The sequence below is a fragment of the Salvelinus sp. IW2-2015 genome, linkage group LG15, assembly GCF_002910315.2.
Source record: "Salvelinus sp. IW2-2015 linkage group LG15, ASM291031v2, whole genome shotgun sequence".
NCBI classification, from domain to species: Eukaryota; Metazoa; Chordata; class Actinopteri; order Salmoniformes; family Salmonidae; genus Salvelinus; species Salvelinus sp. IW2-2015.
This window is the reverse complement of record NC_036855.1, coordinates 17044334-17067974: the sequence shown is the minus strand read 5'-3', so window position 1 is coordinate 17067974 and position 23641 is coordinate 17044334. Positions and strand designations below refer to the sequence as shown.

Genomic DNA, 23641 nt, shown 5'->3' with positions numbered 1-23641 from the left:
TTTTCCCCCTCAGCCTTACCAGCTTTCCACCTCCTGTGATTTGGGTGTTTGAGGACGGGGTGTGTGATGATGCAGGTGATTAGAATGTCGTGAGGGCGTCATGGGGGTGTTTTTTAGGTGTTGTTCTGTGTCTTGTTGTGTGTGTGTGTGTGTGTGTGTTGTGTGTGTGTCGTGTCTTTCTGTGTCTGTGTCTGTGTCTGTGTGTGTGTGTGTGTGTGTGCACGTTTGTGTGTGCGCACATGTGTGTGTGTTGGTAAGATTATTGCTGCTGGTGGGTGAGAGAAGCAGTGTGTATATAAGGGACAGGGCCTGTATGGTTGCCTTAATCCCAGAGGCCTCTAAATTACCTGTCATCTGCCCATGATGCAAAGGTCAGCGCACAATCATGGCAGTTGGTCTTTTGTACTGCTCTGTGCTGCTCACCGAGACCCAGCACAGCCCAGGAGCTGACAGTGTCACCACAGCCCAGGAGCTGACAGTGTCACCACAGCCCCAGTCAGGCTTCATACCTATTAAAACAACACACTGGGAATTCCACCACAACATAATGCAGCAAGTCACAGGACCGTGGGGTGAGACAGGGATGGGTTGTCCTTATGGGTTGTAAAAAACACCATTCTCTGGGTGACGAGAGTGAGAGTGGGAGCTATAGGTAAATATAGCTACTGCTACAATGCTGGTGAAGCTACAACCACTGTCATCCGTGCTTGTTTTCCTTGAGTGTTAAGAGAAGAGAGAAGGGATGAACTGGTGTTGAGTGACTGATGAGTGGGTAGAGGAGAGGGACATCACACTGTCATACACACCCACACTGGTTCAAGTTGCTTAAAGCAGGGGGAGGACACAATCACACACACACAGATATTTGCACACTCAGACAGTCACACAGACACAGAGACAGACGTGTGCGCACACACACACACACACACACACACACACACACACTTCCACCTCTGTATTTGCAGGGGATTTATTCTGGGTGACACCCCTCTCTGAGTGGTGGAATGGTGGCTGAGGATGAGGTTGAGGCTGAGTCCGTCTCCAGGTCCCCAGTGAGAGGAGCAGTCAGTAGCCTGACACACATCCCGTCCCCACGTCAATTCCAATCAGCAGCTCCTGTCACTCCTCCTGTTACGCTCCCAGCACACAGACGCCGTCAGCGCTCTCCCTCAGCAGACTGGTCCCCTGCCATCCCCATGGGAGAATAGAGCCAAGGCACCAAGGCTGACCAGACTCATCCACTCAACCTGACCACACTATCATCCTAACATCTAAGGTCATTTTGTGATGTTCTGCGGTCACAATGATCTTTGAGCCAATCAATATCATTAATCTAACTAATCAATAACAAACAAATCAATAATTTCAATCTACACAATCAATACCAAACCAAGCAATAACTCTAACCAATCAATTATAAAGAAATCAATCATCTCAATCAATACATTCAATCCAATCAAACAACAAGGGGAATAAATCAATAAAAGGGGATGGACACTACATTTGTGAAAAATAACTATAGTAGCTATAGTGCAAAGACTGACACACACAGAGATTTAGACAGAGACACTAGAGAGAGAGAGAGAAATGACGCAGGCAGAGCGGTGAGCAGATCTCCAGCAAATCAAGGTAGAGTAGAGTAATCCTGATGGACATGGCATGGTGAGCTCCATGTGAGACCGAACAGTGTGAGGCATTAAACTCAGATCAAAGCCCTATTTGGCTCTGCCATCCTGCAAGAGTCTAGTAGGCTCGGTCCTCCCAGCACCACCACCCCCATCACAGTAGAACAGACAGACAGAGCCAGCCAGCAGCTCCACCCACCCACACGACAAAACCCAACATAAACCTCTGCTTAACACCTCAAAGTCACCGGAAAGTCAAGACAGAGAGAGGGAGTAAGACAAATAAAGGAAAATAAATCTTCTGTGAATGTCTTTGTAGTTCAAAAGACAGGATCCTTTAGTTTTGAGACAAGAGATTCTAAATGTTTGAAATGCTGAGTGACCTAAAAGGTTGAAAAACATGTGTCTGCTGAAGAGGGGTCACAAATCTATAGTGACATGACAGGAGAGAGAGTAGGATGTACCGAGAACGGAGCTATAGGGAGAGACAGTGGAAAGAGGAGTGTATCATATGAAATATCGTTAGGACAGGGACAGTGCAGCATTGCCAGAGAATACTGTAGTGGGGAAGAAAAGAGTGGAGAGGTGTGAGGAGAGATGAGAGGTGTGAGGAGAGAGGGGAGAGGTGTGAGGAGAGAGAGGAAGAGATGAAGACAAAGGGACTGCTCCCATTCCTAGACGGCCCCATGGACAAAGCCACAGCAGAGGAGAAGGCATGGGTATGCCAGCTTGAGGCCAGTAGTGGAGCCTGGCACCCACCAGTGGCACATGCTTGGCAGAGGGAGGCACAGCAGCATATCTCCCCCTTAGACATACGAAGACAATGTACCTCTCCACCTGGCCTACACCATGTCAAGGTGAGACAGCGCGGGCGAGACTGAGACAGAGAGAGAGAGTGTTCTTGATGGATAGCATTCTCCAGCCACCTCTCCTCTCTCTCAGAAGGCTGGTGACTTTCCAGTGAAGCAATTATCATTGCAGAATGCATAATAGCCTAATTAATTACAGGTGTCAGCCTTTGTTTCACTATAGAGGAACATCATGCCAAACCTGCATCAAATCAAATGTATTGGGAGCGTACACATATTTTGTAGATGTTATCGTGGGGGTAGCGAAATGCTTATGTTTCTAGCTCCAGCAGTGCAGTAATACCTGACAGCGCAATAATACACAATACATACAAATCCCCAAAATTAAAAGGAATTAAGAAATATGTAAATATTAGAATGAGCAACGTCAGAGTCTGGAATATAAATAGTGTACAAAACATTATGAACACCTTCCTAATATCACAAATCCTCAACTGGCAGCTTCATTAAATAGTACCCGCAAAACACCAGTCTCAACGTCAACAGTGAAGAGGCGACTCCGGAATGCAGGCCTTCTAGGCAGAGTTGCAAAWAAAAAGCAATATCTCAGACTGGCCAATAAAAAGAAAAGATTACTGTAAGGTCTACACCTGTTGTATTCGGCGCACGTGACAAATAAACAATGATTTGAATTGACTGACAAGTTTCAGAAGAAAGGTCTTTGTTTCTGGCAATTTGAGCCTGTAATCGAATCCACAAATGCTGATGCTCCAGATACTCAACTAGTCTAAAGAAGGCCAGTTTTATTGCTTCTTTAATCAGAACAGCAGTTTTCAGCTATGCTAACATAATCGCAAAAGGGTTTTCTAATGATCAATTAGCCTTTTAAAATGATAAACTTGGATTAGCTAACACAACGTGCCATTGAAACACAGGAGTGATGGTTGCTGATAATGGGCCTCGGATAGATATTCCATTAAAAATATCAGCTGTTTCCAGCTACAATAGTCATATACAACATTAACAATGTCTACATTGTATTTCTGATCAATTTTCTTTCAAAAACAAGGACATTTCTAAGTGACCCCAAACTTTTGAATGGTAGTGTACATATGAAGTGGGTAGAACAGTGACCAGTGTTCAATCTCTAAGGTGCAGGGTTGAATACCGGGTGGTAGCTGGCTAGTAACAGTGACTAAAGATCAGGTCAGGGTACAGGGCGGAGGCGGACTATTTAATAGTCTAATGGCCTGGAGATATAAGCTGTTTTTCAGTCTCTCAGTCCCAGCTTTGATGCACCTGTACGGTCTCCATCTTCTAGATGGTAGCGGGGTGAACTGGCCATGGCTCGGGTGGCTGAGGTCCTTGATGATCTTCTTGGCCTTCCTGTGACACCGGGGGTTGTAGATGTCCTGGAGGGCAGACAGCGTGGCCCCGGTGATGCGTTGGGCTGACCGCACCACCCTCTGGAGAGCCCTGCGGTTGCGGACGGTGCAGTTGATGATCCGGTCGGGTGATACAGCCCGACCGGATGCTCAAAAGAGAGCATCTGATGAACGAGTGCTGAATGGGGGTTCAGAGGCACAGCTGACAGAGATGAAACCAAATGCTTGCTGCTTACAGTAAACAGTAAGGACAACGGAAAGCACAACTCTAAACAGCCATCATCTGATGCCAAGTGTCTGTAGACAGATTGGTGACATTGAATTCAGGCCTTTTGTGTTCCAAAACTGGTTGTAATAGTGACCAACTTGAAAGAAGAAAGGACGTCCACTATCAGCTGTCAGTAGTGATGTCCACTGGGGGAGATGGGTCTTAATTCAGCATGTGAACAAAATGACTACTTCCTATGAACAGGGCTACTTATGACAGCACCATCAGCAATGAAACAGTCCCTTCCCTTCCCCACTGGTATGATATATCATTTGTCCTGTCAGGTTTTTCTCTTTCACCTATTGTTTTTCGAGGATGCCGGAAAACAGGCAATTGCAGAACAAAAACAAAACAAATAACGGGAACCGTAGAGTAGAGCAGTGAATGATAGGGTTGTTAGGAGAGGGAGACAGTACAGACTCATCTCATTCTCATCCCCAGCTAAACATACCAGGACATGTGTGTGTGTGTGTGTGTGTGTGTGTGTTGCTGATGGTGTGTGTGTGTGTGTGTGTGTGGTGTGTGTGTGTGTGTGTGTGGTGTGTGTGTGTGTTCGGGGTCAAGGGGTGCTGGTTGTTGAGGAGGTTGATAATCCCTCCCAGGCAGCAGGGCTTTATTGTAGAGTACAGTGACTCTAATAGGAGCCAGAGCTGCAGTTGTATGCTGCTCTCTGCTCCCATTGTGAGAAGACTTTTACATAATTAATGACTGTTGTTTCCCAGGTAGTCGCCCGGCAAATTCACTCCAGACTCGGCTGCCACCGTTGCCGGTTTCACTGGGAATGAGCGACACTGGAACAGACAGGTTACATTACAGGCATAAACAAGGCAATTTTGTACAGTGTCTTAAGACATTAACGTGAGCTGTTCAGGGCCATGATTCAAGTTACTTCAGAGAAATACTGGGAGAGAGAGAGAGCTTTTCTCTGTCTTGTAACCTACAGAGGATGATGCTACTGAAGCCTGTGCTTGTGTGTATCAAATATGCTGTTAGTATAGACCTAGATCGAGTCTATTCAAGGAAACCAAACATGAATGTGAATGTTCATTTGAGAATGCGTGTGTTGGAGCCCATGTCCTAGCAGACAGACAAATAGACAGGCAGATAGACAGGCAGGCAGACAGGCAGTATGGGCCAGCCAGGCCAACAGGCAAGTTACCACTGCTGGGAGCCAGTCCAGCTCTATATTGGTGCATGTTAAATTAAACATTACTGCTCTCGCCCCACTACTCATTATTCATTTGTAATAACCTTTAAGGCTTTTTGATGTCATACATATTTTACAGAGAGATATCACTCCCTTTCACAGTGAGCATGGAGCTCTGTGGGCCTGTCAATGACAGATCACTGTTGGCTCCGTGAAGGTGTGCCATCATACACTATAATTAGAACCAGGTAAGGACAAATAGCAATATTCACAAGGTGTGTATGTGCATGTACATGTGCGTGCACCCTAAGGGTGCTTCTCAATACTATATGTTGGAGAAAATGAGATTACAAAATATTACAACGTTAGAGTGACACTTTAATAGAAAAAGTTATATAGTGCACTGCTTTCAGAGGTGAGCCAAGATTCTCCCAAAAAAACTGGAGTAACTGTCATATCAGTACATAAAGCCTTTTAGCAGCTGACCTGAGGATCATTTACAGGCTTGAGAGCCCAGTTTGTGGCAGTCCATTTCAGCAGCGTAAATCAGCAGTCTGGTGGTGGGGGGGGGCACAATAACACACTCCCTCTCTATCTGTGAGAGGGCTGGCCATGGCTCGCCCTCCCTCCTGAATGGCCATGGCTCGCCCTCCCTCCTGAATGGCCACGGCTCGCCTCCTCCTGAATGGCCACGGCTCGCCCTCCCTCCTGAATGGCCACGGCTCGCCCTCCCTCCTGAATGGCCACGGCTCGCCCTCCCTCCTGACTCGCCCTCCCTCCTGAATGGGACCTCCTGCGTGCCTAAAGTCCATACGCCCCAGTGCCAAGACCGTTCTAAAAGCTGTAAAACAAAATGGGCTCTGCCAGGAGTTTGGTGTCATGACTGTAATGAGCAGCTTATCTGTCTGATCTCTCATGTTACAGGTCAACAGTGGTTCAGATGTGGGGTTAATGTTGGGCACATGGGATGAGAGCACATGGGATGAGTGTCACACTGAAAATAAGGAGAAATCTGCCCTTACTGAGGAGTACTGAGCTACAGAGGCTAGAAGGTTAATCATATTGCTCAAAATGAGTTTCTAATATGCATGTGAGCATAATGAAAAAAATACACTGTTCAGCCTACAGGAGATCCATCATGAATTGAATCTAATAAACCTTCCAGGAAGCTTTATATCATCAGAGTTTCCTGACTGAGCTCCTACTGGCTGTCATAGGTTACGTAAGCCTCCGTATGCTCAGAGTGTAGGACAACTCCACCCGGGGTATAAATAAAGCAACCTGACGCACGGCTGCAGCCACTGTGATTTGGGAGAGGTTTTCACACGGGATGTCAGTTCTGCAGCGCTAGCTAGCCCAACTGATATTTCAGGCTCTGCCTCATTGGAAAGAGAGGAAGCATCCTCCATGAGTGAAAAACCAGCCTTTACAAAAAAAGTTTCATTAGTGAAGACTGGTGGAAGAGAAATGCACATTTGCCTCCAGCCCACAGCCTCATGGGCGAAATGTAACGGTACTCTTCTAGAGATGGCTTCAGGAAGCAAACACCACACACACACAGAGTAAGTATGGTATCCACGGCCAGGCTTGATAGGCAGTGTCCGTGGAAATCACAGTCACACACTCCACCAGGCTGGGGTCTCCAGCCCCGTCCAACAGGGGCACCATCAGACAATGCCTGCAATTACACCCCAACCCTCCTGCCCCAACTTTCACAATAAACAGGGAAAATTATGAAAGAAAAGTGGAGGAGAGGGCAGATTGAGAATACACATGTGTATGTGCCCATGAGGGAGTGTGTTTGTGAGTGTGCATGAGCATGTGTGTGTCTAAAGCATGTATTAAAGGGAGCCTGTAGAAGCCTGGTCCCAGATGCTGGCTAATTTATTTGGGGAATAGCTGGCTGTCCTTCAGGTGAAGGGACAGAGATTGGTCTCAATATGAGATCATAAAAAAGTAATCACAGAATCTCACAGCACCTCCAGCCGTTCTTCATGTGTCTCGCTAGACAACACACACACACATCCATGCACGCACACAAATGACTTTGACAAAGACAGTAGTGTGCATACACCACACCAGTTCACGCCACACACTGAATCAGTTATCGTGTTCTAATGCAGCTCTGTGTCTCTGACAGAGTGAATAACCTGGGCCATCTGTAAAGAGTGATACATGGCCAAGCCCCCTGTACCAGTGTGTCCCTCCTTCTCCATCCAGATCCAGCTGACTCCCCCAGTCCTCCATCACTCTCCCAGTGTCAGTGGCAGGGCCCCAACATCAGCAGCTGTTCCCCTTGGCTGTCCCAACAGCCCCTCTCCAGACTGGGCCCATCAGGCTGAAGGAGCGGGAACTCACACTACTCCACGGAGACCCAATTAAAAGGGACGGAACTCGGCAATAGAAGCGGAATCACAGGGAGATGCAGAGTTGCGGCTTTAATTGAAGATGTGTTTTTACGCTCTTGCTCTCTCTCTCACTCGCTCTTCTTCAGGCCACCATCGCCACTTTACTTCTCTCTGATGAAACCGAGGGATGAAGGGAAGAGACACACAGGGGAGCTACAGTGGGGAGTTGAATACACACATATCTGTTTGTGGGAAAGGCAAAGAGCTCTGTGGTACCCGGGTTTGGGAGATACAATCGTAAAAAGTAGCATCAGAATAGTGCAAATGGATCTGTAAGAATCACATTAGACAGCATGTAGAGGGAAGAAACCTTTTAATTAAAACTATACATGGGTTGCTTCTCTTTTCTCTTAATGCACATTTGTCTACCTCTGCAGTAGAGTTCCTTTCATGTTAATTAGTACTGTAGTTAATCCGAAATTGAAGAGACCCAAACTGTCAGGTCACATTGTAAACAATAGGACCCAACGGTAGTCTGTGGGACATTTTGAGCTGCTATCTCTCCTAGCTAAATGTTCCCTAGGTAGTAATTGGCCTAATTTACGCTGTCTTTCTTCGAATTGCCAGTTTCTTTATAGTTTTATATATTAGCCCTGACAATTTTTGCTTTACAGGGAAAGCAAAAATGAAAATAAATGATTTAACCCCTTGAATTATATTGATTAAGTAAAGACGGTAGCATTGTGAAGTCTACAGTACCTTCATGGGATATTAAACATAATTTGAAAGGAGAATAAAAGTTCAAGCACTTAGCCAGCCGCAAAGTGAACCCAACTTCTCTCCTTTACATTATTTAAGATAGGCTCCATCATTTTATCAATCTATCGATCTCCCACCAGAAAGATGAAAATGGAAAAATAATGAGACCGATGAATGCTGTGTAAAGAACATCAATGTGTGAAATGTAATTATCTGTGCTGGAAAAAGTGTTTGGTGTTTTCTAAAACAAGCAGTTAATATTTTTCACTCTCTGCATATTTTAATTACCAGATCAATCAAACTACATACAGCGGTGCTTTCACAAGAAAGTCTAAATGAAAAACAATAGATTTACTTTAAAGTCTTGGCTTCTTTTGAAGTCTAAATTAAAATTTCAGGTACCTTTAGGAGTGCCTTCTTCAGAAAAGTTGTGATATTTAATTAGTGTGTTTAGATTCTGCTGAAATTAAACTTCACAGCCCAACATAATGTGAAATGAAAACTACAGGATACAGACTTCTGCAGGGGAACAGACAAACAGAATTAAAATCTCTTCAACACCACATGGGAGGACCTCGTCTTCTGACAGCAGCCCATGTTCTGTATGTGACTACACTGCAACTGGTTTGATCTCTAGCTGTGTATCTGTGGTAGATGTAAGAAGATTTGCTCTCCGTCTCTGACTGCATCTGCGTCTGTGACTGACTGGGTCTTGGGCTCAGTGGCTGTGTAGCACTGACTCTGGTCCTGAAATCACAGCATCACGTCGCGGAATTGGCGGAGCAGCTCCCCTGTTCTGCCTTTTCTTCCTCACATGGGGTTTTCCTGGTTGTACAAGTGCTGACGTTTATTTCTCCTGGCATGTCCTCGCCGGAACAGAGCCACCGATTTCACACATTTTTATTGGCTAATTCGACTGTGTACTTGCCAGCAGCGGAGAGGGAGCCAGCTAGGAGTCAGAGCATCCCAAGAACACAACTGCTTTACTCTGCTTTGATCTCAGACTGGGATCCCTTGGGGAGCCTAATGCCTGTCTCATAACAAGTCAGTTGACCATTTAAGGCTGGAGCTGGGGCTGGAGTTAGGCGTCTCAAAGACTGCCTGTTAGATGAGAGGAGAGAGTTACTGTGGTTCTTTCAAAGATTGCCTGTTTGTCAAGGGGTGAGTAAAGGAGTCTGAGGAGTGGCTGTTAAGGTGGTGGGAGGTTTACAGAGAGTGGATGTATGGGCAGTCTGATGCCCAATAACAGCAGCACATCACCGTCATCAAACATGGCTAACATTTGCACAGCAGCATTACTCAGATAAGAAGTCTCTTGGCTCAGAGGTTTGTGCTGTCAGGACTGTAGAAATTAAACCTAGCACTGCAGAGCACAATGTGCTAAAACTCATCAATTCCTCATGGCTAGAGAGGCAAGTGCCTATTTATAACATCACGCCTCTCTCTTTACCTGGTGTGCATCCCTAAATCTAAACACGCTCCCATAATGATGAATATCTCCAACTGGGATGTGCAGACAGGGCATCAGTCAGTACAGGAAAATAAAAACACACCAAAATGCAATCACATCCCAACGCGTCCTCACACACAACCCTGAGACGTGTAATGAGACTAACGCTGGGAGTATGATGGAGGATGAGGGATTCCGGCACAAACACAACCCAGTCAAAACATCAGTCAAGAAGGATGAAGACAAGTCTGGGACAGTCATATAGCTTTGTGTATTCACTCTGGGTTTAATCTTCTGTGACATGTCCCGACTCCCTGGTCTCTGTGTATGGACTTTTAAATTAGCAGAGCTGCAGCACTAATTATGACCAGTGTCAAAGGCAGCAGCAGAGAGAGAAGACTGTTCCACAGGACAGACTGCATGGATGAACTGGGCTGAGGGACATTATGTTATTATGTCTAACCCAAGAATCTCTGCTAAATAAATTTGATTTGACTGAATAATATGTGTTCTCTTACTCTACCAGCTACTGTAATGTAGCTATACTAATGACGTTAATAAAAAAGCAAAGAGACTAAACAAATACAGTATGTCCTTAAATGGGAGCACTATTGCTGCCTCAGGTGGAGAGCCTTAAATATGAGCTCCTATTGGTGCAGAGAACCTCACACTCTCCCCAATGTAGATGACACAAGTGATAAACCAGGGGACAGGGAGAGAGAGAAAGAAAGAGAGAGGGGGGAGAGAGATAGCAAGAGTGAGAGAGAGAGCTAGAGAGAGAGCGAGAGTGCGAGAGAGTGTCACTGGTTTACATGGCCCCTGCAGTCCATTATATTCCCGACAATAGGTTGGAGGTGTGGTGTGTGCTGTTCATACCTAATGGCCTGGTGTTCCTGTATGGGCCTAGGCTCTGGCTGCTGCTCAATGAGCCTGAGACAGACAGCAGACAGAGACAGCATTAGAACCACCTCAGCACACAGGCATGACAATAGACATGGTTCAGAGGGATAGATCCAGCAACACAGAGTTGGAGTGGGTCAGATCCAGAGATATCTCGTATCTCACAGCTACATCTTAATGCAGATGTTCTGGAGATATGTGAATGTGGAATTTTAGTGAGGGGAGTTTCTAGGTATCAAACTGTGCTGTACGGTACTTAGTGACACTTTCAACACTGTTCCAAACCTCACCTTTACAGACAACTGCATTGAGATGAGGACTCTACGAACCAATCCAAACCCACCATGATACCCATCTGATCAGCCTATATGCACCTAATAACCAACCAATTTAGTCCATAATGAAGATCTGTCTTCATTGAGTCGTTAAAGCGGGAGCATCACCACTGTATTTCACAAACGGCACAGTCCCTCATCTATGAAAGTGCCATAGGGCCCCACTGACAATTAGACAAGGAAAAGCTTTATGACCGTTAGACTCACCACCGCGGCACTCTGCCACCGGCAGGACAGCCAGGAGATTTTTTGTGTAGAAAAGTAATTATGAAGCCTCTCGTAATGACAAGGAGGAAACTAGTGTCATAACACACACCGCCTTTTATCACAGTGCCATAATGAATCATCATTCTTTACTCTTTGATTCATTCCACTATTCATAACATATTTATACCTTCAAGACAAATTATAATTTCCTTCAGGAATTAATCAAAAACAGGAAGGACTGGTCTCCTCTCGATGGATGATCAAAGACTGTGTGTCTACCTAGCTAGCGGCAATGCTGCCCGCTCTGCTCTGTATGGGTTCAGGCTCTGGGCTCAGGGTTCATGGGCAGGTCTGCAACAGGGGACTGATAGACTGGTGTCTCTGCAGGACATTAGTTTCATATCAGCTGATATATTCAGTACTTCCGAAGTCTACCTTGATTGGAAGGCACTGAAATATACATACATAGCATGGTTATAAACGGAGCTTGAATTAAAACCACATCTACACTGAACAAAAATATAAACTTAACATGTAAAGCGTTGGTCCCACGTTTTGTGAGCCGAAAATAAAAGATCCCCACATTTTTCCATACGCACAAAAAGCTTATTTCTCTAAAATGTTGTGCACAAATTTGTTTACATCCCTGTTAGTGAGCATTTCTCCTTTTCCAAGATAATCCATCCACCTAACATGTGTGGCTTATCAAGAAGCTGACTGCAGGAATGCTGACTGCAGGAATGTCCACCAGAGCTGTTGCCAGAGAATTGAATGTTCATTGCTCTACCATAAGTCGCCTCCAACATCATTTTAGAGAATTTGGCAGTACATCCAAATCGGCCTCACAACCGCAGACTACGAGTAACCACGCCAGCCCAGGACCTCCACATCCGGCTTCTTCACCTGCGGGATTGTCTGAGACCAGCCACCTGGACAGCTGATGAAACTGTGGGTTTGCACGACCAAATCATTTCTGCACAGAAACCATCTCAGGGAAGCTCATCTGCATACTCGTCGTCCTCACCAGGGTCTTGACCTGACTGCAGTTCGGCCTCGTAACCGACTTTAGTGGGAAAATGTGCACAGAGATACCACGACGAGATCCTGAGGCCCATTGTCGTGCCATTCATCCGCCGTCATCACCTCATGTTTCAGCATGATAATGCACGGCCCCATGTCGCAAGGACCTGTACACAATTCCTGGAAGCTGAACATTTTCCAGTTCTTCCATGGCCTACATACTCAGCCATGTCACCCATTGAGCATGTTTGGGATGCTATGGATCGACATGTTCGACAGCATGTTCCAGTTCCCGCCAATATCCAGAAACTTCGCATAGCCATTGAAGAGGAGTGGGACAACATTCCACAAGCCACAATCAACAGCCTCATCAACTCTATATGTAGGAGATGTGTCGTGCTGCATGAGGCAAATGGTGGGCACACATTTTGCACACTGATTTTCTTACTGTGGAATGCAGGGTTTGGTCTTCGCCAGGCAAAAAGTTATACTTTTGAATCATCTGTCCATATAACATTCTTCCAAGAGTCTTGATGTACTTCCAGGTGCTGGGCAAACTTGAGTCAACTTTTTGGATGACATGGGGTCGCAAACACTGCATTCCACAGTAAGAACCTCATACCAACGGTCAAGCATGGTGATAACATTAGTAGTGTGATGTTTTGAGGATGCTTTGCTGCCTCAGGACCTGGACGACTTGCCTTAATAGAAGGAACCATGAATTCTGCTCTGTATCAGAGAATTCTACCGGAGAATGTCAGGCCATCCGTCTGTGAGCTGAAGCACAGCTGGGTCATGCAGCAAGACAATAATCCAAAACACACAATCAAGTCTACATGGCAAAAAATCTAAATGGCTAAAAAGCAACAAATGTAAGGTTTTGGAATGGCCTAGTCAAAGTCCAGACCTAATCCAAATTGAGATGTTGTGGCAGGACTTGAAACAGGCAGTTCATGCTTGAAAACCCATAAATGTTGCTGAGTTAAAGCAGTTAAAGCATGCAAGAGTGGGCCAAAGTTCCTCCACAGCGATGTGAGAGACTGATCAACAACTACAGGAAGCATTTGGTTGCAGTCATTGCAGCTAATTTTGGCACAACAAGTTATTGAGTGTAAGGGGGCAATTACTTTCTCACACAGGGGAATTGGGTGTTGTGTAACTTTGTTCATTAATTAATTAAAACTCAGGTTCCCTTTATTTAATACTAGGTTTTGGATGACGATCTGAAAACATATAGTATCAAAAATATGCAAAAATAGAGAAAATCAGAAAAGGGGCAAATACTTTTTTCCCGGCACTGTATCTGCTATTGACTTAAAGAGATGTAGGATTATCTCCTTTCTGTAAGTTTAATTTACTACTAGAGCATGAATAACAGAGAAAAAAAACATTGTTTTCTGCCCATATCATCACCACAACCTCAGGGGAAGAGATGGCACAGTTAGAATCAAAGACAGGTGTCCACCATCCAACCCCAACCCCCAGTCAGCAGTGTGTTAAAAGCTGTTTGATGGTTCTAATGTCTAGTCAGCTCCATTGTACCTTTCTGGCTGATAATGAGGGCCAATAATGATTCCTGAGCTCGAGGGGTTAATGGTATGTAACCGGCAGAGCCGCTAATTACACGTTACAAACTATTTATCAGATTCTCCATCTGCGCAACTCAAGCACCACAACTCTCATTGTGCACGCTAAATTACTCCTCGGATTATCATTGTAAAGCAAGTTTCCGTAATTAGGAGCCCGGGCTGCTGTTTTCTTTTTCTGAGTAGGCTGCCGAACGACATCAAGTGAAGAGGGGGAAAATTAGATGACTGGTTAATTTTGGCCTGACATCCCAATACAGAGCCAGTATCTACAATATCTGGCATCTACAGTATCTAGCTGTATGAAGATGAATCTAGCCACACAGGAATCGACAGCCAACAGATTCCAGAATTCCATCACAGTTTTTTGTTGAGAATGTGAGACCTAAGGGGGATTTACACTCTAAAATAAGAGAGAGGTATAAATTGCCTCTTGGATCCCATGTAGGCTTGGTGGAGTCTGCAATACCGTATAGTCAGATTGCAACGGAAGGTTGTGTGAAAGTTGTGTGAACAGTGGAAGGTTGTGTGAAAGTTGTGTGAACAGTGGAAGGTTGTGTGAAAGTTGTGTGAACAGTGGAAGGTTGTGTGAAAGTTGTGTGAACAGTGGAAGGTTGTGTGAAAGTTGTGTGAACAGTGGAAGGTTGTGTGAAAGTTGTGTGAACAGTGGAAGGTTGTGTGAAAGTTGTGTGAACAGTGGAAGGTTGTGTGAAAGTTGTGTGAACAGTGGAAGGTTGTGTGAAAGTTGTGTGAACAGCGTGTGGAGCAGAGAGGCTCAGTCTCAGTCCAACAGGCCTCTCTCTCCTGCCATCGGTTATTTGAGAAATAACTGTCATATCCCCCAGCCCCAAAGGTGTGCCGGAGACCATGGAGACACGTACCATCTCATCTGTCTCTGCAGTAGATTTTATTAAAATTACCTTCATTATAAGACAGTGTTCATTATAAAACCAAAAACGCTGGTCTCCCAGGGCCCAGTGGATTAATAAGGACAGCGATGTATTTTAAGCTGTAAACTCCTCACTGTCCTTAATCTCCTTCCCACTTCACAAGGCCAAATTAACACCTCTCCCCAGCTCTGACGGGACCTCATTAGCAAACTTCCAGGGAAGGAAAGAAAAGAGGAATGAAAAAGAAGAAGAAGAAGAAGAAGAAGAAGGGAAGCGACCAATGACAGCCACCAGCTCCAGATTAACCCTTTGTGGTACTTTGGCGCTGTAGAAACTAGGTCGTTGTCGACGTGTTTCTAATCAGTCGCCTGGTTAGCGATAATTAGAAGCCAGGATCGGACGAGGAAGAGAGAAAAAGTGGGAGGGGTACATTGAAATGAAACAGAAAAGAAAGAGAACCTGTCATGTCGCAAACACTTCAAAGGCAGAGACTTCTCTTTTAAAAGTGGCATGATGAGGATCCAAATACCAAGAGGGACTCCTCCGAGCCTCAGTGTGTGTTTGTCTGTGTGCCTCTCATATAGAGACAGACACACACACACACTTCTGGCTCAAACTCCACCTTTATGGTACAGCTGTAGGGGAGTTTTAGTGTATCCCAAAACACACAGCCAAACAAGCTCCTGCAACTACACCTCCTCCTTACTGTATTTCAACCCTGAAGCAGCAGGTATAACTCCCACAGCTTTACTCTAAGGCCTGGCTGACTACTGGTGGGTAAAGTTCACAAGCCTCCGCATGCTGTTTGACATTAAGCAGGAAGGTCAAAATGTATCAGAAAACACAAGGGGTTTCATTCATTTATATGATTATGCATAGTGAGAATGATTATATGTACAGTAGTACATTTTACTTTTCAAATCTGTATTATATACATATGGAAGTTTGATAAGAGAGATCCAAAGTAATAGTGAAGACCTTGCATCCTTCAAGACCAATACCTCTGGAGAAAGCTTTAATATTATCTTTCATTATCAGCCATCTACTTGATTTACTTTCTAAACATCTATATTCCCTGTTGTCAAACATCAATAGTGCTCAAATTAATCCCCTAGGTTAATGTTTGCAGTGGTAGAAAAAGTACCCAATTGTCTTACTTGAGCAAAAGTAAAGACACCTTAATAGAAAAGGACTCAAGTAAAAGTCACCCAATAAAATCCTACTTGAGTAAGTCTAAAATTATCTGGTTTAAAATATACTTAAGTATTAAAAGTAAAAGTAAAATAATAAATAATTTCAAATTCCTTATATTAGGCAAACCAGACAGCACCGCTTTCTTGTTTTTTTTTATTTACCGATAGCGAGGGGCATGCTGAAACACTCACATTCTTTAGTGAGTCCGCCAGATCAGAGGCAGTAGGGATGACCAGAGATGTTCTCTTGATAAGTGTGTGAATTTGACAATTTTCCTGTCCTGCTAAGCATTCAAAATGTAACAAGTACTTTTGGGTGTCAGGGAAAATGTATGGAGTAAAAAGTGCATCATTTTCTTTAGGAATGTAGTGAAGTAAATGTAACTTGTCAAAAATATAAATAGTAAAGTACAGATACCCCCAAAAAGTACTTTCGTAATACTTTCAAGTATTTTTACTGCATGTTTGCACAAGAAAGATATGGCAGGGCCCTTTTGATATTTTTGTGTCTGTGCCTTTGAGGTCACAGCCATTCAATTGGCCTTGACATCAACCTCACATAGCAGCAGCATTGAATACAATAACTCCAGCCAAAACAGACTGCTGCTTTGGCCTAGCTATTTACAAAACTTTTTAAAAAACAACTTGACTATGATAATAAATGAGAACCAAACAATCCATGGTGTTATCATATTTAGTGATCCAGCTTTCAGGTTACCTTTCAAATGGTGAATTGAGGAGAGAGGGAGACTGGAAACATTATTTGCAGTATCATTTCAATATGCCTCTACTTTGTGGACCATAACGCAGCTCACAAATGTGATTTATGACCTTGGTTTAATGGCTAGAGCAGAGCCTTGTTAGGTATCAGATGACTTTTTCAATATGGCAGCATCAGAGAGGGCACTAATAATGCACCATCCCAACAGGAAATGAGGGCTTGTCTCAGCCAAGATAATATGAGCAGTCAGATATCTGATCATCTAATGGCAGCTACTCCACTTTGACAGAAAAGGCATCAGTCAATAAGCATCAGATGAAGTGTAACATGAAAACTGGGTCCTCCTTACACTTGGCCATGAATTTCTATCCCTGCTACCCTATCATCCATCCTTACAGTGCTTTGTGTCAGAATGTAATTGGTAAAGTGTCTGTAAATCATGTCAAAGCCCCACTGGCAAAACATAGGCAAGGAGATGTCAACTCACCTGGGCTTGGAAACTCTTGAGGACAGGAGCCACCATCTCCCGCACTTTCTGAATACAGAAACAGAACCAAGGTTTACCATTTTTGAGACAGTAGAAGCTCCATCTAACTAGGGACCAATAGCCCTGTTGAGAACAGGGGAAGACTTCWACTGCACCTTGTAGTATAATTTGTCTCAATAGTATTGAATATACTAACTTGTTATGGACAACTTTAAGATGAGGAAGACTGTCAAATGCTGTTTGATCCCAGATGTATTTTTCTTTAGCCAAATTTCAGCAGAAGAAGCAACGTCCCTGGTTTGGATTGATTTGCGAGGGAGGGAGGTGGAGGAGGAAGGGGGGGTTAAAAGTGGGGAGTGTAAGTGGGGATTTCCTGCTTGTATTAGCACCGGCTTCAGCTACTCCCTTCCCCCTGGCTCTCAGTGAGCCCCAGGTAGAGGGATTGGGCTGCCTGTGGGGACAGCCTGATCCTGCCATCTGCACCAGTATTATACTGACAAGATTACAGCATACTCTCCACACTCTCAACCAGGGATAGGTGCTCTGCAGTCTGACTCTGGGAGATCCTAGGAACCCTGGCTGTGACCCTAGTGGTACTGCAGATACACTGGCCTTAAACAACACCTAGCTATAAACCACATATTTTAATTTAAATGTTAACATACCTGGAGAAGGGGGGTTGGGGTAATGAGACTGACTTGTCCCAAGCATTGTGCGCAAATTATATGCACTAAAGCGGATTATAAAATTAAATAAATAATTCCAGGCACAAAGGTAAGCGGGGCTCAAACACTGAGCAAGTCAGTCTGCCTAGTGGAGCAGAGACGAGCAGAATGACACCATAGACTCATAGCAGGGTAGGGAGGGGCAGGGGGTAGAAGGTAGGGAGGAGGCAGGGTGTAGTGGGTAGGGAGGAGGCAGGGTGTAGTGGTAGGGAGGAGGCAGGGTGTAGGGGGTAGTGAGGAGGCAGGGTGTAGGGGGTAGGGAGGAGGCAGGGTGTAGTGGGTAGGGAGGAGGCAGGGTGTAGGGGGTAGTGAGGAGGCAGGGTGTAGGGGGTAGGGAGGAGGCAGGGTGTAGGGGGTAAGGGAGGAGGCAGGGTGTAGGGGGTAGGGAGGAGGCAGGGTGTTAGGGGGTAGGGAGGAGGCAGGGTGTAGGGGGTAGGGAGAGGCAGGGTGTAGTGGGTAGGGAGGAGGCAGGGTGTAGGAGTTATGGAGGAGGCAGGGTGTAGGGGGTAGGGAGGAGGCAGGGTGTAGGGGGTAGGCAGGGTGTGGGGGTAGGGAGGAGGCAGGGTGTAGAGGGTAGGGAGGAGGCAGGGTGTAGGAGGTAGGGAGGAGGCAGGGTGTAGTGGGTAGGGAGGAGGCAGGGTGTAGGGGGTAGGGAGGAGGCAGGGTGTAGGGGGTAGGTAGGAGGCAGGGTGTAGGGGGTAGTGAGGAGGCAGGGTGTAGTGGGTAGGGAGGAGGCAGGGTGTAGGGAGGAGGCAGGGTGTAGGGAGGAGGCAGGTGTAGTGGGTAGAGGAGGCAGGGTGTAGGAGTTATGGAGGAGGCAGGGTGTAGGGGTAGGGAGGAGGCAGGTGTAGGGGTAGCAGGGTGTAGGGGGTAGGGGGAGGCAGGGTGTAGAGGGTAGGGAGGAGGCAGGGTGTAGGAGGTAGGGAGGAGGCAGGGTGTAGTGTGGTAGGGGGAGGCAGGGTTAGGGGTAGGGAGGAGGCAGGTGTAGGGCGTAGGTAGGAGGCAGGGTGTAGGGGGTAGTGAGGAGCAGGGTGTAGTGGGTAGGGAGGAGGCAGGGTGTAGGGAGGAGGAGGGTGTAGGGAGGAGGCAGGGTGGGGGGTAGTGAGGAGGCAGGGTGTAGTGGGGTAGGGAGGAGGCAGGGTGTAGGGAGGAGGCAGGGTGTATGGGAGGGAGGAGGCAGGGTGTAGGAGGTAGGGGTAGGGAGAGGCAGAGTGTGGGTAGGGAGGAGGCAGGAGCAGTGTGGAGGTAGGGGGAAGGAGGAGGCAGAGTGTAGTGGTAGGGGAGCAGGGTGTAGGAGGTAGGGGTAGGGGGAGGCAGGGTTAGGAGTAGGAAGGAGGAGACAGAGTGTAGGAGGTAGGAGGAGGCAGGGTGTAGGAGGTAGGGAGATGGGGCAGACGAGTGTAGTGGTAGGAGAGGCAGGGTGTAGGAGGTAGGGGTAGGGGCGCACTACCTGGGACTTCCTCTTGAACTCCCGGCTCAGCTCCACCAGGTGCTTTGTGGGAGTGCTCGCTCTCTTCCTGTCGCCCTGCCAGCTCAGACGCTACTGAGTTTAACTCCCTCTATAAACACAAAAAAAGAGGGAGAGAGGAGAGCAGCAGAGAGAGAGGGCGCGAGAGAGAGAGAGAGAACCACTTAGAGAGGCTGCCAACAGTAACACAGTGCAGCTTAGAGTGTACATAAATAAAAATACAGTGCTGAATATTAACTATGTAATCCTTCATGATCTTATAGCGGTAATACTTACTGCAAGCCCTGGCCCATAATAATTAAGCCAAAATATAATCCAATGCCTACAGTAAGCAGAAGGCATTTTAGATATCAGTATTTGGAAATAATCAATACGCTTGCAACGGCCATGGAACTCCCAGTGAAGAGAGAGAGAGAGAGAGGAGAGAGAGAGGAGAGAGAGAGGAGAGAGGAGAGAGAGGAGAGAGAGGAGAGAGAGAGGAGAGAAAGGGGAGAGAGAGGAGAGAGAGAGGAGAGAGAGAGGAGAGAGAGAGAGGAGAGAGAGAGGAGAGAGAGAATAAACAAGGCAGCAGAGTCACGTGTGAAGGAACCAATAACCTGACAAACAACCTTAAAAACAAATATAGGGCTTCCTGGAGAAATTAAGAGCTGATGATTTTAAGCCTAGACAAGACACGATTCAACATACAACATTATTTATTTTTCCATGATTAACACAGATCACATTGAAGCCTCTATTTCATTAAAATCTCTCTTCCACATCTTTGCATTGATTTCAGGTGGATTTTAATAACAGAAATATACTGCTGGTATCTTATCTAGGCCCAGTGCTAATAACCCACATTTTCTTATTAGTGTCACAATTGCCTAAATCACAATTAATCTGTCTAAATCCTTCAATACCTTGTGATACAGAACTTGCTAAAACTCCACCCTATCAACATCCACTGTACAATTCCCAGCGATGTGTGTACACAGCCACTCCTCAGACCCATGCATTTATACTAGCCTCAACACACCACTTGCCATCCACAAATCCAATAGCATCCATTGATTAATCATCCAATTTCCAACTCTTTCTGCAAACCAACAAAACACATCTAAAATCTTGCTCCAGTACTCTTCTCCACTGACAACGTTTGTCCCCTTTAATCCCATCTCTTTTCCTGTCCTCTTGGATTGGTTTTATTTGATGAAGGTCTTCCCTTGTATCTGCTGGGATATAATATAAAACTGGAGTGAGGGATTCAATTAACACAGTGAATTTATATATGACGCTGGAAAATGAAATTGACTGTGTTTTAATTAATCTCCAGTCTTACTTAAAAGCAATTTAATAAATTATCACATGAGCCAAAGAGAGAGAAAACCTAGGGACAAAACTCCAGTTCCATATTTGAAAAATGTAACTGATTTCACTTATTCCCAGTGAAAGAATTTTAACCCTTCAGTTTCATCAGATCTTGATGTAAATAGATTACTGTACTGGTCCTTGAAAGAGGCCTCCTTTCTCTCTCCAAAACCAGCGACAGAATGCTCCCATTGATGAGTTTTATTTGATCTCTCTTGGGGACAGTTGTGCCTTCTTAAGAGATGGGTCCTTTGCCTAAGGACTTTCTCCAAGAGTCAGAATGGATTACACTTCCCTTTGCTTATCCCATTCTCATGCATCTCAGATTGTAAATCATGATGTTTATAGCAAAACCACGCATTTCATGGAGGCATCATTTTTTTGTCAGAAACACATTCCTATTTGGTTTCCGACTGCCTGTGCTCTTATTAGCTAGTCACTGTGCTTCAGTCAGCCATTCTAACACATATTGGATGAGACTTTTGGGGGATTTGGGACTTGGCTCTTAGGAGTGGGCTAACCTCCAACAGATTCAAGCAGCCCTAGACCACCAGCTAATCTGGCTGAGAGAGAATCCTGTTAGAAGTGGCTTTGTGTGGATTATAGTGCTGATTCTGAATTGCCCAGCCCTTTATTGTCCATGAAGAGACTTTAAAGTAAAGCAAATCACATTGATGCCTCATTTCAGTCAAATTTAACACAATGTTTGGTTGCTTCTTCACATGAAGAGTCCAATAACATATATATTTACATTGTAATTATGTGCAGTGCTTAATTTGGGCCGGAGCTGTCCGCAGCACCGTTCTGGCACTTCTCATTTTTGGGGAATTGGTTCCCGGCTCCTCTATAAAACTAAGTAGCCTATTGCCGGCCCAGACTCACACACAGAAGAAAAAGAAGGTTGATCAAAGCAGAATGCATTGAAGATTAATGGAGAGTGGGCATTTATTTCCTGATTCCACTTTGTTCAAGTTTATTTGCCACTAGTCTGTGACTCTGTGCGTGACAGTAGGCTGTTCGAGATTGCGCAAATCTGTCATGAATACGCATGATGCACTATTCCAAGTTGTCAAATGAGGGTTTGGAGGTCATGAAAAGTCATAAAATGAGTTTCATTTGTGTTAATATAATTAATGAAGTCACACTTTTAAATATGATCAACCACTTAATCTACATATCAGCCATTATCGGAATGACTCTTCAGTGCCTGCCAGTGTGTGCTGCGTGTGTGGGCCGTTGCCCGAGAAGAGAGCGCGACATTTCAGCAGCACGTATAAAATAATGTCAGACAACAGACTAACTAGATAGGAGGAACCCTTAACAGTGAATAATCATGAGGTCTCTACAGCATAATATCGTTTGTGAATTTCGGTGAACATAGTCTAATGGACCAACTTGGAAAAAGACAGCTCCTGCACTTCTTTCATCCCAGGTCAACCACTGGTTATGTGGGTAAAGTGTAAATGGAGTGTATAGTTCAGTGTTTGCAGTATATCCTCAAAGTCTCCACCAAGTTTATTAATTGCAAAAGTGAAAGCATCCGTCTAGTGTTGGGCAAGGAATGTAAAACGTATAAACTTACCAAATGGCATCAAATATACCATGGATTTCAGTTTCCATTCAATTGTGAGTAGCTCAACCTGTTAGGTATGCGTAACTGGCTGTAAGGGAGTCAGACGCAGGAGAGCAGCAGTTGGGTAGCCAAAGGAGCCTTTTATTTCGGCGAACAAAACACACGGCACTAAGAACACTAAACACAATACGGGTTGACATAACCCAGCGCAAACCAGTCTAGCGTGCACATACACGAAACAACAAACAATTCCACACACAGACATGGGGGGGAACAGAGGGTTATATACACGTCTAATACTGAGGGAATTGAAACCAGGTGTGTAGGAAAACAAGACAAGACAAATGGAAAAATGAAAGTTGGATCGGCGGTGGCTAGAAAGCCGGTGACATCGACCGCCGCCCGAACAAGGAGAGGAACCGACTTCGGCGGAGTCGTGACACAACCAATGAGAGCAATACATCTATATGAGTAAAACAACAATAGCTGAAAAGGCTGGGCAATAGCACATCAAATGAAACCTGGTGTCTGCCCACGTTCTTGAAGGGAACTGAAGCAGAACATTGTTTGCCTGTTTGGTTTTCTTGAAGAGACGGATGATGGAGCAACTGTACAACACAGTGTACTTGAAGTCTCTTGAACCAAAATATTTTACACCTCACTAATCAAAGCTGATCCATTTCACCTTGAGTTATGGGCAACTGAGGTCTCTGATAAGATTCACTTATCTCCATGAATCCGCCTGAAGAGTCCAAAACAACACACACATCTGGAGCTACTATACTCTTGATTACTTACATTGAAAATAGGGGGAGTAAACAAGTTTGATTCCCTGTGCAAAGAAGAATTTCCCAGGAATCGTTTGACAAGGTTTTAAAAAAGGCGATCGGGACCGAATTTTCAGTGTGTAGCAGTCAGGTCAATACCGAGCTCCTGTCATTAAGCCTCTGCCAGTCAAACATCCGGACGTAATTGATGAGTTTCCCCTAGGGAGGGCAGAGCTATCGCTGGGGTGGGGAAGTGGTGGGGGTAGGAGGAGGAGGAGAGGGGGTAAGGGGGATGCTGAGCAGGGCCGGTCCAGAGGGAGGGAGGGAGTGCCCAGGCCTGGTCCTGCGGAGGACAGTGTCTGTGGAGGAGCTGAAGACAGCCTCTGTGGAGGAGAAGTCATATGTCCTGACAAAGCCAGTCACACAGCAATGAGTGGGTCAGGTATTTAAGCTCGTGTGTTGTGTTGCTGAAAAGACTGCAGGGAGTGGTCCTTTTAGACTCCACAGAGGGACGTGAAAAACAAGACAAGCAAAATGGAGGATAATGGTGATAAGAAAGCAGTGGAGAGATATTGATATCAGGAACATCATATTTTTGGTACTACAATATATCGWCAATGCTATGAAA

General features: G+C 45.3%; 1 protein-coding gene across 1 annotated transcript in view; it reads right to left on the bottom strand.

The window, feature by feature from the left end:
• The window catches only part of LOC111974688 (homeobox protein cut-like 2), a 109989-nt gene that overhangs the window by 50537 nt on the left and 35811 nt on the right, over positions 1 to 23641 (bottom strand). Inside the window, 3 exon segments of the mRNA XM_024002617.2 lie at positions 17131 to 17178; positions 19303 to 19350; positions 19352 to 19414. Of these exon segments, the coding sequence (XP_023858385.2) occupies positions 17131 to 17178; positions 19303 to 19350; positions 19352 to 19414 (159 nt within the window).